Genomic DNA, 15,661 nt, shown 5'->3' on the forward strand with positions numbered 1-15,661 from the left:
GGCCCCTGCCATCTTTTTGCTGAGAAAATACCTTTTCTATTAATGCAAGAGAACCTGAACAAAGCAATAGGTCTGCTTTCCTGCTGCATCACTCAATGCCACTGCTCCATTAGCAGAGCCTATGTTTCAGCTGCCGTTAATTCAACATTATGACAAGAATGGTAGTAGAGCTGAGATTCTCCTCTCCTGTCCACTCTAAAACCACCCAGTGAGATCAAAATGTACTTTTCATAAGACCTCATAGGAGTTCCTGGTGCCAAAGGTGCTTAACTAAAAGCTTAGAATAGCAAGAAAATCTGCTACTCAAACCACAGAGAAAAAATAAAAACTGAGAACTTGTTACCAGCCACTCAAAGGACTGACCAAAATGAGATGCTTAACAGAGGTCATATGCTATTGGCAGTGGAACAGAGTAGTAACCAAAGGCTGCCTAATACAGTTGATCTCTTGCACAGGTTTCATCACAGAAGATGGACGTATGAAGGCTGACTAACAGGTAGTTCCCAGAATCACTTCGGCTGTCCTGGGATCTTGCTCTGGTTCCTCTCTGGCTCTTTTCAGGCATTAATTTGTGGGATAAGACCGGGCTAATACTTCCAACTACTCACATTTTCACAGAAGCGTTCCCGGTCATCGCGGCATGCGAAGTACAGGTGTCGGTCCAAGTGGAAGTCATCTGAGGAGAGTTCAGCCACACGAAGAATTGCTTTCTTACACTCATCAGAAACCTGAATTCTGGGATCACTCTCCTCTGCCTCCTTTACCAGCCCTTTCTCCAGGCAGGCCACCACCTCTCCTTGTGAGTGAGCATCCTATATAACAAAAAGATTGCATCAAGGCCTTTACCAAGAGGATTTGTGATCCATTATTTACAAGAACAGAAGACAAGAACAAATATTTCCTAACATACGGGAATGCGTAAAATACCTGATTACCAATTCAAATTTATCCAATATGTTAAAATCCATATTCTGCACCCCAAGCAGCCCATAATGCTGACTTACACATGCCACACACTAGGCTTAGCAAGTGGCTAAGAATGCCCACCCTTTATACATACCTACGACCAGAATTAAGTGACACAATTTATATACAGACTTGAAAGTTATGCAGACATGCATTTTGTTCCAGTGCATGGACATTCATACAGTTGGTAGGAGCAACAATTTACAAAGCCTGGAAATAGTTGGCTCCCAAATTCAGATTGAGAGGAGAGAGAAGTACCTCACCATCAGGCTGGAAGCCAGGAGTGGCCAAACAAAATTAAACTGCAACACGATCTGCTTTGTATTCACGGTCCCCCTCCTCTCTTTGTAATACAACAGCCTTGCACGGCATGATCCATATACCGTATCATAACAGACTGCCATCGTGCTGATGGTTCACAGCGGTGTAGCCTCCTTCAATGCTTCTGGGTTTGCTTTAATGTGATTTAATGAGATTATCACCATTTAGATACACTGCTTAGAGCAGTTTACCAAAATGGTCAAGTTATCGTCAATCTGACAGCCTTCTTATCACCATGGCAACAGCAAGTAGCAATGTCACATTAAAGGAACATATTTGGGGGAGGGAAGGAATTAGAAAGCTGCTGTCAATGTAGCCTTCACTCTGGTTACTGATAACACTGGTCTACAATTTTTGAGAAGTCGTCTGCTTCAGAGATAAAATGTGCTATTTATTATGTATTTTGATGTGCTGAATTCAAATATGACAATAAAAACAACTGATTGGCTACTGTTTCTAAGATATTTAAGTTTTTACATTTTATGTCTATGTATATTGTGTAGATAGTAGAGTTTTAATCATAAATTGTAAACCTAGGTCTTTTCATGTGTTTATGGTTGCTTTACATGGTATTTCACCTGTTTATGTAACACTTTAAAAATCAGCAAAAGGGTTATATAAATAAAATTTATTATGAAACAAAAGGCAAAAAACTATTATGTACATAGTTTAGTCCTATTCAGTGTCTACTCGGTGCTTCTTGGCTTGTCTCTTGTATTCATTAAATGGAGCATCTCTTGTCACTGTCCAGCAATAGTCTGCAAGCATCGATGGGCTCCATTTGCCCTGATAGCGTTTCTCCATTGTTGCAATGTCCTGGTGAAATCGCTTGCCGTGCTCGTCGCTCACTGCTCTGCAGTTTGGTGGAAAAAAATCTAGATGAGAGTGCAAAAAAATGTATCTTTAGTGACATGTTGCAATTAAGGCTTTTGTATGCCTTAAGGAGGTTTTCCACCAACAACCTGTAGTTGTCTCCCTTGTTGTTTCCGAGAAACTTTATTGCCATTAACTGGAAGGCTTTCCATGCCGTCTTTTCCTTGCCACGCAGTGCATGGTCAAATGCATCATCTTGAAGAAGTTCACGCATCTGAGGACCAACAAAGACACCTTCCTTTATCTTAGCTTCACTTAACCTTGGAAATTTTCCACAGAGGTACTTGAAAGCTGCTTGTGTTTTGCCAATGGCCTTGACAAAGTTCTTCATCAGACCAAGCTTGATGTGTAAGGGTGGTAACAAAATCTTCCTTGATTCAACAAGTGGTGGATGCTTAACACTTTTCCTCCCAGGCTCCAATGACTGTCAGAGTGGCCAATCTTTCTTGATGTAGTGGGAATCTCTTGCACGACTATCCCATTCGCAGAGAAAACAGCAGTACTTTGTGTATCCAGTCTGCAGACCAAGCAAGAGAGCAACAACCTTCAAATCGCCACAAAGCTGCCACTGATGTTGGTCATAGTTTATGCACCTCAAAAGTTATTTCATGTTGTCATAGGTTTCCTTCATATGGATTGCATGACCAACTGGAATTGATGGTAAAACATTGCCATTATGCAGTAAAACGGCTTTAAGACTCGTCTTCGATGAATCAACGAACAGTCTCCACTCATCTGGATCGTGAACAATGTTGAGGGCTGCCATCACACCATCGATGTTGCAGGCTACAAGATCACCTTCCATGAAGAAGAATGGGACAAGATCCTTTTGACGGTCACAGAACATGGAAACCCTAACATCACCTGCCAGGAGATTCCACTGCTGTAGTCTGAAGCCCAACAGCTCTGCCTTACTCTTGGGTAGTTCCAAATCCCTGACAAGGTCATTCAGTTCACCTTGTGTTATGAGGTGTGGTTCAGAGGAGGAGGATGGGAGAAAATGTGGGTCCTGTGACATTGATGGTTCAGGACCAGAAGTTTCATCCTCCTCCTCTTCCTCGTCTGACTCAAGTGAGAATGATTCTGGTGCATCAGGAACCGGCAGTCCTTCTCTGTGGGATACTGGGCATATAGCTGATGGAATGTTTGGATAATGCACAGTCCACTTTTTCTTCTTTGACACACCTTTCCAAGCTGGAGGCACCATGCAGAAGTAACAATTGCTGGTATGATCTGTTGGCTCTCTCCAAATCATTGGCACTGCAAAAGGCATAGATTTCCTTTTCCTGATCAACCACTGGCGAAGATTTGTTGCACAACTGTTGCAGCATATGTGTGGGGCCCACCTCTTGTCCTGATCTCCAATTTTGCAGCCAAAATAAAGGTGATAGGCTCTCTTAACCATAGTGGTTATACTGCGCTTTTGTGATGCAAAAGTCACTTCACCACAAACATAGCAGAAGTTATCTGCACTGTTCACACAAGTACGGGGCATCTCTGCTCACTTTGGCTAAACAGAAATGTGTCCCTTTGCAAAATCAAACACTGACAAATAAGAGAACACGACACTGTATGATTTCTACAGCTGATATAGGGCAATTTGTTCAGCAGAGTGATGTAAGCTTCGTTATGATTGCATCATCCATGACTTCTAGGAATAACATGATGCAATTCATATCATGTATGACGCAATACCAGCTTCAGATTGCATCATTCATTGTTTTGCCTAAAAAGCAAGTACTATCCAAACCCAGTCATAGATTTATTCATAGATCCAGTCAAAGATGTATTTTAGTCATTTCTGGTTTAAACTGAGATCCCTTCCCTTTATAACTCACTTATCCTCTGCCATTCCCAAGTCACGGGTCGTATATACTGACCCAACAGCATATCTTGAAAACTAGAGCCAATCAACAATTTTAAGCACCATTTTCGTTCTCAGTGACCCAGAATTAGTAAAGTTTGACTACATTTATTTCAGAAGCATTTTGGCTGTAGAGCAGTGTAATTAGTGATGTTAAGCACTCACAAAGGAGCATTTAGCAATCTAGGATTCTCAGTGCTAATTCCACCAATGAAAAAAAAGTCAAAGCATCCAGCACTGCACTGTCTCATAAGATAAGCAACTCCAGGCTAACATCCACTGCCAAGTGGGCTCAACAGTAACTATGGATCGAGAGGATCGTGAGTAACAATAGCAAGCAACCTGAGGAAGCTCACTGGTGTCCAAAGGATGGCACAAGATGAGTCACTTCTGCCCAGCATCCCTGAAGTAGGCAGTAGAATGTTGATCAGTCAGGTTTTTCACAGCCACACAGCTGCGCATGCTTAGAAAATTAAAACAAAAAGGTACCCAAGAAGCCTTCAGAAAGTCTGAGCCTTTAAAATCCATCTCTGGTGGAGCTCTGACCAAGACAGCTGGCTGAGAAGAGTTCTATCAGCAGTGGACTTTCAACTATCAGCTCCTTTCCTTCAATGTATGCTGCTTTGGTGTGATAACCACCTGCTCTAAGGGAAATTGTCCAATAGTGCCCTATCTGACCGCTTGGATAAATCAATCTGTCCGTGTGTACTGTACTAACAGGTATTCACAGTGAGCCCTTATTGCCTTCAGTCCCTCTCTATAGGTCAAGCAAGTGTTACCATAACAGCCATGAGCAGACAGCAGCAGGGGTTGGAACAAAACAGGAATCTTTCAAACAGTAACATTACTATTTAAAGCCACATAATTCTTTCAATAATCGTTCCCTCCTGTTCCAACATTTCTCCCGGCTCAGGAAACCTCTGATACCTGTCTTGTTGGTACTGGCACACTAGGAACACAAGCAGCATTCAAAAGCCACGAGTTACTTAAATCACCACCAATCCCAGAACTATCAACCTTTTTTTTAAAATGGCCAAAAGTATATTAGGTAAAAAATTGGCATCATGCCAGAATATTACCCCACACTAATTTATCCATAATCATGTTAGACACAAACCTTCTCCCTCAAATCCCCATGGTGATGCACATATAGCCATTGCAATCGAGCCATTTAATATTACAAACTTCATAAAATGTGGCTTAAACACATCTGACAACTCCCTGCTCCAGCCTGCCTTCCAAGCTGCAAGCTCTGCTTCAAAGATTCTCTCATTCATCTGCAGGCTTTCAACCTGGGCACCCTCCTTGTTGGGGCATGAGACAATGAAAACTTTTCCTACTAGGAAGTGTATGGTTTCTAGCCCTAAGGCAGAAGAACTAGAGAGCACTTTATTCAAGTTTTCCTCATACCATGGGATTTTCTTTAATTAAAACTTCATATAAAGACTTCAGTGCACATTAGGTACATGAACGAGATGGAAGCTATTTTATTTGTATGTACACAACCTACTAAAAGAGTTAACTAAAATAATAAAATACAGTAACTCCTCGCTTAACGTTGTAGTTATGTTCCTGAAAAATGCGACTAAGCAAAATGATGTTAAGCAAATCCAGTTTCCCCATAAGAATTAATGTAAATGGTTAGGTTCCAGGGAAATTTTTTTCACCAGACAAAAAACGATATATTATATAGATATACACACAGTATAAGTTTTAAACAAACAATTTAATATTGTTCACAGCTATGATGATTGTGAAGCTTGGTTGAGGTGGTGAAGTTAGAGGGTGGAAGAGGGTGGGATATTTCCCAGGGAATGCCTTGCTGATAAATGATGAACTAGCACTCGGCTGAGCCCTCAGGGGTTAATACATTGTTGTTAATGTAGCCTCTCACACAAGGCAGAGTGAATACGAGGAAGGGGAGACAGCATAGCGGACAGAGACAGACACACACCTTGTGTGTGGGAAAGCGAAAGAGAGAAAGATGCACACTGCCCCTTTAAGGAAGCTAACCCACTCTTAAGTGCAAGTCTTTTTAAGTGGATCAGTAAGTTGAGACAGCAGCTGCTGCCCCAAGCTCTCTATGTCTCTCTCCGTCCCTGTCCCCTCCCTGCTTTATATGGAGAAGGGGCAAGCGGGGTGCAGGGGCAGGGGGGAAGGGGACACCCTGACATTATACCCCTCCCCCCGCACAGGAAGCAGGAGTCTCTGGGAGCATTTCCAAGGCAGAGGGCCTGGGCAGCACATAGCAGTGGGGGGAGGGACAGCTTAACTGCCAGCAAATGATAGCCTGCTGGGTGGCTGCAGCACAGGGAACTTAGGGGAGCAGGGAGCTGATGGGGGGCTGCTGGTCCACCCTGGTTACAAGCCCCCACCAGCTAGCTGCAATAGGCTGCTCTTCCTGCAAGCAATGGACAAAGCAGGCAGCTTCCAAACCATGTTAGAAGGGAGAATTGCACAACTTTAAACAAGCATGTTCCCTAATTGATCAGCAACGAAACAACGTTAACCGGGACGACTTTAAGTGAGGAGTTACTGTAATATCATGAATACATCTATGTAATAAAATAATATCACGAATACATGATCACATACTAGTTCACAAATGTTCTAAAACCTTGGATAAATACATCTTTACCTTGATATAACGCTGTCCCCGGGAGCCAAAAAATCTTACTGCATTATAGGTGAAACCACGTAATATCGAACTTGCTTTGATCCACCAGAGTGCGCAGCCCCGCCCCGCAGAGCACTGCTTTACCGTGTTATAACCGAATTCGTGTTATATCGGGTCACGTTATATCAGGGTAGAGGTGTGTATATATATCTTTCATACTCCGCATTACTCTGTATTCCAGTCATTAAAAATACTTATTAAACTGCTTTTAAATTTACCATATATCCAGTACAAAAGAACAGTGGAAGTTTGCAGACAGACATAGGCCATTTAAGTTTGTAACTAAATTAGCATAATAGTTAACTGTGTCACCTACTCATAAGTGCATAAGACTGAGCTGCTATTTGAGGAAAAAATATAGACCAAGCTTTTTAAAAACTGGTTCTAAAATTATGCTCCTCTGAATTGCACATTCAGGCACTGAAAGAAGCCTGATTTTCTTAAGTGCCAAGCTCCCTGCTGCTCTGACTTCACATGAAAATCAATAGGAGCTGCAAGAAGCTTGGAACTTTTGAAAATCAAGCTACTTCTTTCAGTGTCTAAATATGCAATTCAGGAGCTTAACTTTAGCTACCAATTTCTTTAAAATGCTGACTATAGAATATGGTTGCTGACTAAGTCATTAAATCCATACCAGAGAGAAGAGTATCTTAATTTATATAGAAATCCAAGTTAACTGCTTCAATCTGACAGTGAAAATAGCTTAATATACCAGAAAGAAAAGACTACAAGATTTTCTAATGCTGAATACTATACATTGTTCTCCAGGAATAGTGCTCATGTAATTATAGCATTAGAAAGAAAATAGACTATGTGGAAGAGTCATTTCTTGACATCCTCCCTGTGCAAGGAAAAGGCCTGGGTAGAGACCATTGAATCGTGGAAGTCAACGAATGGCTACGCAGATGGTGTCGGAGAGAAGCCTTTGGATTCTTCGACCATGGGATGGTATTCCAAGAAGGAGGAGTGCTAGGCAGCGACGGGCTCCACCTAACGAAAAGAGGGAAGAGGATCTTCGCCAGCAGGTTGGCAACCTAGTGAGGAGGGCTTTAAACTAGGTTCACCGGGGGAAGGAGACCAAAGCCCTGAGGTAAGTGGGGAAATGGGATCCTGGGAGAAAGCACAAGCAGGAGAGCGCAAGAGGGGAGGACTCCTGTCTCATGCTGAGAAAGAGGGACGATCGATGAGTTATCTTAAGTGCCTATACACAAATGCAAGAAGCCTGGGAAACAAGCAGGGAGAACTGGAAGTCCTGGCACAGTCAGGGAACTATGATGCGATTGGAATAACAGAGACTTGGTGGGATAACTCACATGACTGGAGTACAGTCATGGACGGATATAAACTGTTCAGGAAGGACAGGCAGGGCAGAACAGGTGGGGGAGCTGCGTTGTATGTAAGAGAGGAGTATGACTGCTCAGAGCTCCAGTATGAAACTGCAGAAAAACTTGAGTCTCTCTGGATAAAGTTGAGACGTGTGAGCAACAAGGGTGATGTCGTGGTCGGAGTCTGCTATAGACCACCAGACCAGGGGGATGAGGTGGACGAGGCTTTCTTCTGGCAACTAGCAAAAGTTGCTAGATCGCAGGCCCTGGTTCTCATGGGAGACTTTAATCATCCTGATATCTGCTGGGAGAGCAATACAGCGGTGCACAGACAATCCAGGAAGTTTTTGGAAAGTGTAGGGGACAATTTCCTGGTGCAAGTGCTGGAGGAACCAACTAGGGGCAGAGCTTTTCTTGACCTGCTGCTCACAAAACAGGGAAGAATTAGTAGGGGAAGCAAAAGTGGATGGGAACCTGGGTGGCAGTGACTATGAGATGGTTGAGTTCAGGATCCTGACACAAGGAAGAAAGGAGAGCAGCAGAATACGGACCCTGGACTTCAGAAAAGCAGACTGACTCCCTCAGGGAACAGATGGGCAGGATCCCCTGGGAGAATAACATGAAGGGCAAAGGGGTCCAGGAGAGCTGGCTGTGTTTTAAAGAATCCTTATTGCGGTTGCAGGAACAAACCATCCCGATGTGTAGAAAGAATAGTAAATATGGCAGGCGACCAGCTTGGCTAAACAGTGAAATCCTTGCTGATCTTAAACGCAAAAAAGCTTACAAGAAGTGGAAGATTGGACAAATGACCAGGGAGGAGTATAAAAATATTGCTCAGGCGTGCAGGAGTGAAATCAGGAAGGCCAAATCACACTCGGAGTTGCAGTTAGCAAGAGATGTTAAGAGTAACAAGAAGGGTTTCTTCAGGTATGTTAGCAACAAGAAGAAAGTCAAGGAAAGTGTGGGCCCCTTACTGAATGAGGGAGGTTACCTAGTGACAGAGGATGTGGAAAAAATAATGTATTCAATGATTTTTTTTGCCTCTGTCTTCACGAACAAGGTCAGCTCCCAGACTACTGCACTGGGCAGCACAGTATGGGGAGAAGGTGACCAGCCCTCTGTGGAGAAAGAAGTGGTTCGGGATTATTTAGAAAAACTGGACATGCACAAGCCCATGGGGCCGGATGCGCTGCATCCGAGGGTGCTAAAGGAGCTGGCGGATGAGATTGCAGAGCCATTAGCCATTATTTTTGAAAACTCATGGCGATTGGGGGAGGTCCCGGATGACTGGAAAAAGGCTAATGTAGTGCCCATCTTTAAAAAAGGGAAGAAGGAGGATCCGGGGAACTACAGGCCAGTCAGCCTCACCTCAGTCCCTGGAAAAATCATGGAGCAGGTCCTCAAGGAATCAATTATAAAACACGTAGAGGAGAGGAAAGTGATCAGGAACAGTCAGCATGGATTCACCAAGGGCAAGTCGTGCCTGACTAACCCAACTGCCTTCTATGATGAGATAACTGGCTCTGTGGATGAGGGGAAAGCAGTGGATGTGTTATTCCTTGACTTTAGCAAAGCTTTTGATACGGTCTCCCACAGTATTCTTGCCGCCAAGTTAAAGAAGTATGGGCTGGATGAATGGACTGTAAGGTGGATAGAAAGCTGGCTAGATCGTCAGGCTCAACGGGTAGTGATCAATGGCTCCATGTCTAGTTGGCAGCTGGTTTCAAGTTGATTGCCCCAAGGGTCAGTCCTGGGGCCGGTTTTGTTTAATATCTTTATTAATGATCTGGAGGATGGTGTGGACTGCACTCTCAGCAAGTTTGCAGATGACACTAAACTGGGAGGCGAGGTAGATACACTAGACGGTAGGGATCGGATACAGAGGGACCTAGACAAATTAGAGGATTGAGCCAAAAAAAACCTGATGAGGTTCAACAAGGACAAGTGCAGAGTCCTGCACTTAGGACAGAAGAATCCCATGCACTGCTACAGACTAGGGACTGAATGGCTAGGTAGCAGTTCTGCAGAAAAGGACCTAGGGGTCACAGTGGAAGAGAAGCTGGATATGAGGCAACAGTGTGCTCTTGTTGCCAAGAAGACTAACGGCATTTTGGGCTGTATAAGTAGGGGCATTGCCAGCATATTGAGGAACGTGATCGTTCCCCCTTTATTCGACATTAGTGAGGCCTCATCTGGAGTACTGTGTCCAGTTTTGGGCCCCACACTACAAGAAGGATATGTAAAAATTGGAAAGAGTCCAGCGGAGGGCAACAAAAATGATTAGGGGTCTGGAGCACATGACTTATGAGGAGAGGCTGAGGGAACTGGGATTGTTTAGTCTCCAGAAGAGAAGAATGAGGGGGGATTTGATAGCTGCTTTCAACTACCTGAGGGGGGGTTCCAAAGAGGATGGAGCTCGGCTGTTCTCAGTGGTGGCAGATGACAGAACAAGGAGCAATGGTCTCAAGTTGCAGTGAGGGAGATCTAGGTTGGATATTAGGAAACACTATTTCATTAGGAGGGTGGTGAAGCACTGGAATGCGTTACTTAGGGAGGTGGTGGAGTTTCCCTCCTTAGAGGTTTTTAAGGCCCGGCTTGACAAAGCCCTGGCTGGGATGATTTAGTTGGGAATTGGTCCTGCTTTGAGCAGGGGGTTGGACTAGATGACCTCCTGAGGTCCCTTCCAACCCTGATATTCTATGATTCAAGTGTACTTAAACATGCAACCATAATAGTATTTTAACGCAGTTTGACAGAAGCACACAGAAAGGTGACAAAAAATAACTGGCATGAGTTCAGAATGACTGCATTACTCATTAAGCTCTAGCTGCAGTGCAGAGCCATGTGATAAACTGCATTTATCATACACCTACACGAGCACTCTGCTCGCTAATGCATCTTTGCCAGAAGTATTTCCAAAATTCTAAAGGATACACAGCAGCTTCCAGCCATTTAAAAAATATCAACATGCCTCTTCTCTCCCACTACCCACAAATTGGGAATTTCACCTAAGGTTGCACAGGTCTGAAAAACATAGGTAATTCATTCCTGCATAGACAGATTTATAGTCCAATATCTTGAAATCCTGCCAAGTTAGAAATGGAAACTTTAGATCATCAAAAAAAGGGGGCTAACCAACTTTCCCCAGGGTGAATAGAGCATATCAACCTATGGAATGCATTGAAAAAATTTAAAATATGGCATTTAAGGTAATTTTTAGAACTGTTTTACAATGTATTAGTTTTAATTTTTCCCTCTTTTTAAGGCCATCTTGGTTGGACTTGATGCCCAAGACACCCTTTTTTCCCCAGGAAGACACGGGATAGTTTTCCTAAAACAGATTTCTATAAAATGTGGCCTATGCAAAATTCAACCTGTATGTGCAATTCCTGTTGGTGTTTACTTCTCCCTCTCATTTTCAAAACCCTCCGAGGGGGATGGAGAACATTGGGTGGTACTAAAGAGTAAAATTTGACTTGTGCATAAAATTCCTGTTGCTCTAGTTGCAGAAGCACTGCGGTGAGCTAGGAATGAAAAGGGGACAAAAGAAAACCAAGAAGTGGAGGATGCAGTGCAGAGATTGGGAGAAAATAGATAAAGTAAAGATGGGAAGCTGCACCAATGGGGTAGGAGCAGCATATGTTCTGGGATAACACAGGGACTAGGTGCTTCCTATTGCTGTCCAGTCACCCCCTCTAGCCAGCTGGAGCAGAAACACCTGCATTATGCTTGTGTAGGAAAGCCGAAAGTCAAACTGACCAGTATCTTTGTCGTTCAAGCCGAGTGCTGTGCAAGTAGTCAATAGCTAGCACAAGAAGCCAGACAGATGACCCGACTGAACCAAAATAACTCATCTATAGAAAACCAACCATTTCCCAGTGGTTCTACTACAAATCCCACTTTAGCAGCTTTAAGTAGCCAGTAGTGGAAACCAAAATTAAAGAGATGCTGTCTATTTGAAGTCTAGTCAGTTTAAAAAAAGAGTTAAAGGTAGCACAAGGAACTATGCAACCTTTCACTCATGTCTTTTTAATTATCATTTTCCTATTTAACTTTGTTTTTCTCTGTTGCTGTATTAAAGACCTACACAACAGTGACACTGACTAGGCCAAAAGCTAATTGAAAAACAGAAAAAAGAAATATTATATTCTCCTAATCTCTTACAGTAATCTTAAATGTTACCTGTAACACTAGCAAGTAAACTACCCTGAGAGAAGTGTGATTTTTTTTTTTTTAAAAACTGATGTCACTTTTAATAACCAAGGGAAGAAAACAGTGTCTAAGCCAGCTCAGAAACAGGCCTTGTCTAGATACAAATTTGCACCAGTTTAAACTAAACAGGTTGAATCACAGACATTTAGTTAAATTGGTGCACGTGTGTGTGTATATAGACAAAGGTCAGAGAAATGGCTGGCTTATGCTGACAGATGACAGATCTGAAGGAAAAAGGCTCAGCTGCCACCACAATTCTCAGTGAAAAGAGTATCACATTAAGCTTCTATTGTATAAAACAAAGCAGGGATTAAACACCAGGGAACCAAACTCATGACACAGCACAACATCCAGGTGAGAGGAAAGGAGACATAAGTATGCTCACTGTCAGCAGAAAATGGGCCGAGCATGCAGCTGTAATATACAATGGCACTTTTACTGCTTTCCACACACGCTCTTTTCTGATACACGCAGCAAAATGAAGTCTGAAATCAGGAAACAAATTGAACTCTGTTGCTCACACAAGAAACAGAACAGCAAGAGGTACAACCCAGCAGATAGAGGGCAAAACACGCAACAAGCCAGAAGAAATTATGAGATGGAATAAAATGGACTAGAGAGCAGATAAAGGGATAAACCAGAGGAGAGAGTTTACAGAAAAGGAAAGGTAAGACAACATGGGCTGGAAGAGAGTCCTAGGCCTTCTCTACACTGAAAAATTTAGAGTGACCAGCTACATTGCTGTCATTAAATGACAAATTCTTAACTCAGACAGCTGCAGTTAAGCCAACCTAACCCTCAGTATACATGGGGCTAGATTAGCAGAAGAATGATGCTGCTGACCTAACTACCAGCTCAGAAAGGTGAATTAACTAGAGACTGAAAAAAACCCTTCCATCACTAAAGGAAGGGTCTATGCCAGTGTTTCTCAATTGCGGCCAGGACTTTTCATGTGGCTACGACAGCTTCCTGAGTGGTGATGGGCGGGGGCATGGGGACCATTGGCCCCTCTCCCTCCCTTCCTGACACAAGCAGGGCACAGTGCTACAAGAGCAAGATGAGTTCTCGACCTACATTGGTGGGGGGAAGGGTTTTGGGCGGTGGGCTCCAGCGGCAGAACTTCAGGAGCCTGGCCATGCAGCCCTGAGCTCTGGTAGTTGGTTAGGGGTGCTGACTCCCCGGCCACGCGGCCCTGGCCTCCAGTCATGGGGCTTCAGCCTCCAGACCCTGGTTCCGATCACAGAGCACCAGGTGATCCTGGGCGCTGACCCACAGCTCTGACTCCAGGGATACAGTTCCTGCCCCCAGTTTTGGCTGTGGGCACTGATCCCCCCCACCCCAGCCACCAACCCCTTGTTCAGGCCATGCAGCAGCAGGGCTCACTAACCACCTCCATTGCCGCTGGCTCCCCACTGCCTTCCCCCATCCCCCTTGGCCCCCACTGCCTCCTCTTCTGGCCTCCCCATCTGGAGCTTAATGGGTCCTGGGGCTTGCTGAGAGAAGTGATATTAACAAACATGCAAGTACCACTTCTCAGAGCAGACTTACTAGCTAACTGGGAGGCTGTGAAAAGTGATACTTGTATGTTTGTTAATATCACTTATTTTCATAGCCTCCCAGGTAGCTACTAAGTGATATTAACATACAGCTATCACTTTTCACAGCATTATTTTTATTATTAAGTCTGCAAAAAACCTCTACATGAATAAATTACAATGATCTGGACATGTATATGTGCATATTTATTAGTTTTTCCTAAAGTTAATTAAGTATTTTTGGGAAAAGTATCAGTGCAGCCACCACCAAAAAATGTGTTGTGAGACCCCCTTGTCTATGCTATAATGCTATGCGGTGGCACAGCTGCAGTGCTGGAGCTGAGCTGCTGTAGCGCCCGTAGTGTAGATATGGCCTTAGTCCTAGAAATTCTGCTCTAATGCAATTCAAGTGAAAAAAAAGGGAAGCCAGTTTATCCCAATGACATATAATAAAGTTATGAATGAGCAAATATTTTATTTGGCAGTAGCCGGATATGAAGGGGCCTGGTGGTCCCATGGGGTTCACCTCCATCCTAATGTATAGAAAGAATAGTAAATATGGAAGGCGACCAGCTTGGCTTAACAGTGAAATCCTTGCTAATCTTAAGCACACAAAAAAAGCTTACAAGTGGAAGATTGGACAAATGACTAGGGAGGAGTATAAAAATATTGCTCAGGCGTGCAGGAGTGAAATCAGGAAGGCCAAATGGCACTTGAAGTTGCAGCGAGCAACAGATGTTAAGAGTAACAAGAAGGGTTTCTTCAGGTATGTTAGCAACAAGAAGAAAATCAAGGAAAATGTGGGCCCCTTACTGAATGAGGGAGGCAACCTAGTGACCGAGGATGTGGAAAAAGCTAATGTACTCAATGCTTTTTTTGGCTCCATTTTCATGAACAAGGTCAGCTCGCAGACTCCTGCACTGGGCAGCACAGCATGGGGAGGAGGTGACCAGCCCTCTGTGGAGAAAGAAGTGGTTCGGGATTATTTTAAAAAGCTGTGGACGAGCACAAATCCATGGGGCCGGATGGACTGCATCCGAGGATGCTAAAGGAGTTGGCAGATGTGATTGCAGAGCCATTGGCCATTATCTTTGAAAACTTATGGCGATCGGGGGAGGTCCCAGATGACTGGAAAAAGGCTAATGTAGTGCCCATTCTTAAAAAAGGGAAGGAGGATGATCCAGGGAACTACAGGCCAGTCAGCCTCATCTCAGTCCCTGGAAAAATCATGGAGCAGGTCCTCAAGGAATCAATTCTGAAGCACATAGAGGAGAGGAAAGTGATCAGGAACAGTCAGCATGGATTCACCAAGGGCAAGTCATGCCTGACTAACCTAACTGACTTCTATGAGGAGATAACTGGGTCTGTGGATGAGGGGAAAGCAGTGGATGTGTTATTCCTTGACTTTAGCAAAGCTTTTGATACAGTCTCCCACAGTATTCTTGCCACCAAGTTAAAGAAGTATGGGCTGGATGGACTATAAGGTGGATAGAAAGCTGGCTAGATGGTCAGGCTCAACAGGTAGTGATCAATGGCTCCATGTCTAGTTGGCAGCTGGTATCAAGCAGAGTGACCCAAGGGTTGGTCCCGGGGCCGGTTTTGTTCAATATCTTCATTAATGATCTGGAGGATGGCGTGGACTGCACTCTCAGCAAGTTTGCAGATGACACTAAACTGGGAGGAGTGGTAGATATGCAGGAGTGTAGGGATAGGATTCAGAGGGACCTAGACAAATTAGAGGATTGGGCCAAAAGAAACCTGATGAGGTTCAACAAGGACAAGTGCATAGTCTTGCACTTAGGATGGAAGAATCCCATGCACTGCTACAGACTAGGGACCGAATGGCTAGGCAGCAGTTCTGCAGAAAAGGACCTAGGAGTTACAGGGG

At 43.9% G+C, this 15,661-nt stretch overlaps 1 protein-coding gene across 2 annotated transcripts in view; it reads right to left on the bottom strand.

Annotated features, from left to right (window-relative positions):
* GLG1 (golgi glycoprotein 1) overlaps positions 1-15,661 on the bottom strand; it is a 179,568-nt gene that overhangs the window by 62,391 nt on the left and 101,516 nt on the right. For both annotated transcript variants that reach the window (XM_034788729.1, XM_034788730.1), the window contains exon 5: positions 609-812. In XM_034788729.1, coding sequence (XP_034644620.1) covers positions 609-812 — 204 coding nt within the window. The remainder of the gene's footprint in view (positions 1-608; positions 813-15,661) is intronic.

Source organism: Trachemys scripta, chromosome 13, assembly GCF_013100865.1.
Source record: "Trachemys scripta elegans isolate TJP31775 chromosome 13, CAS_Tse_1.0, whole genome shotgun sequence".
NCBI classification, from domain to species: domain Eukaryota; kingdom Metazoa; phylum Chordata; order Testudines; family Emydidae; genus Trachemys; species Trachemys scripta.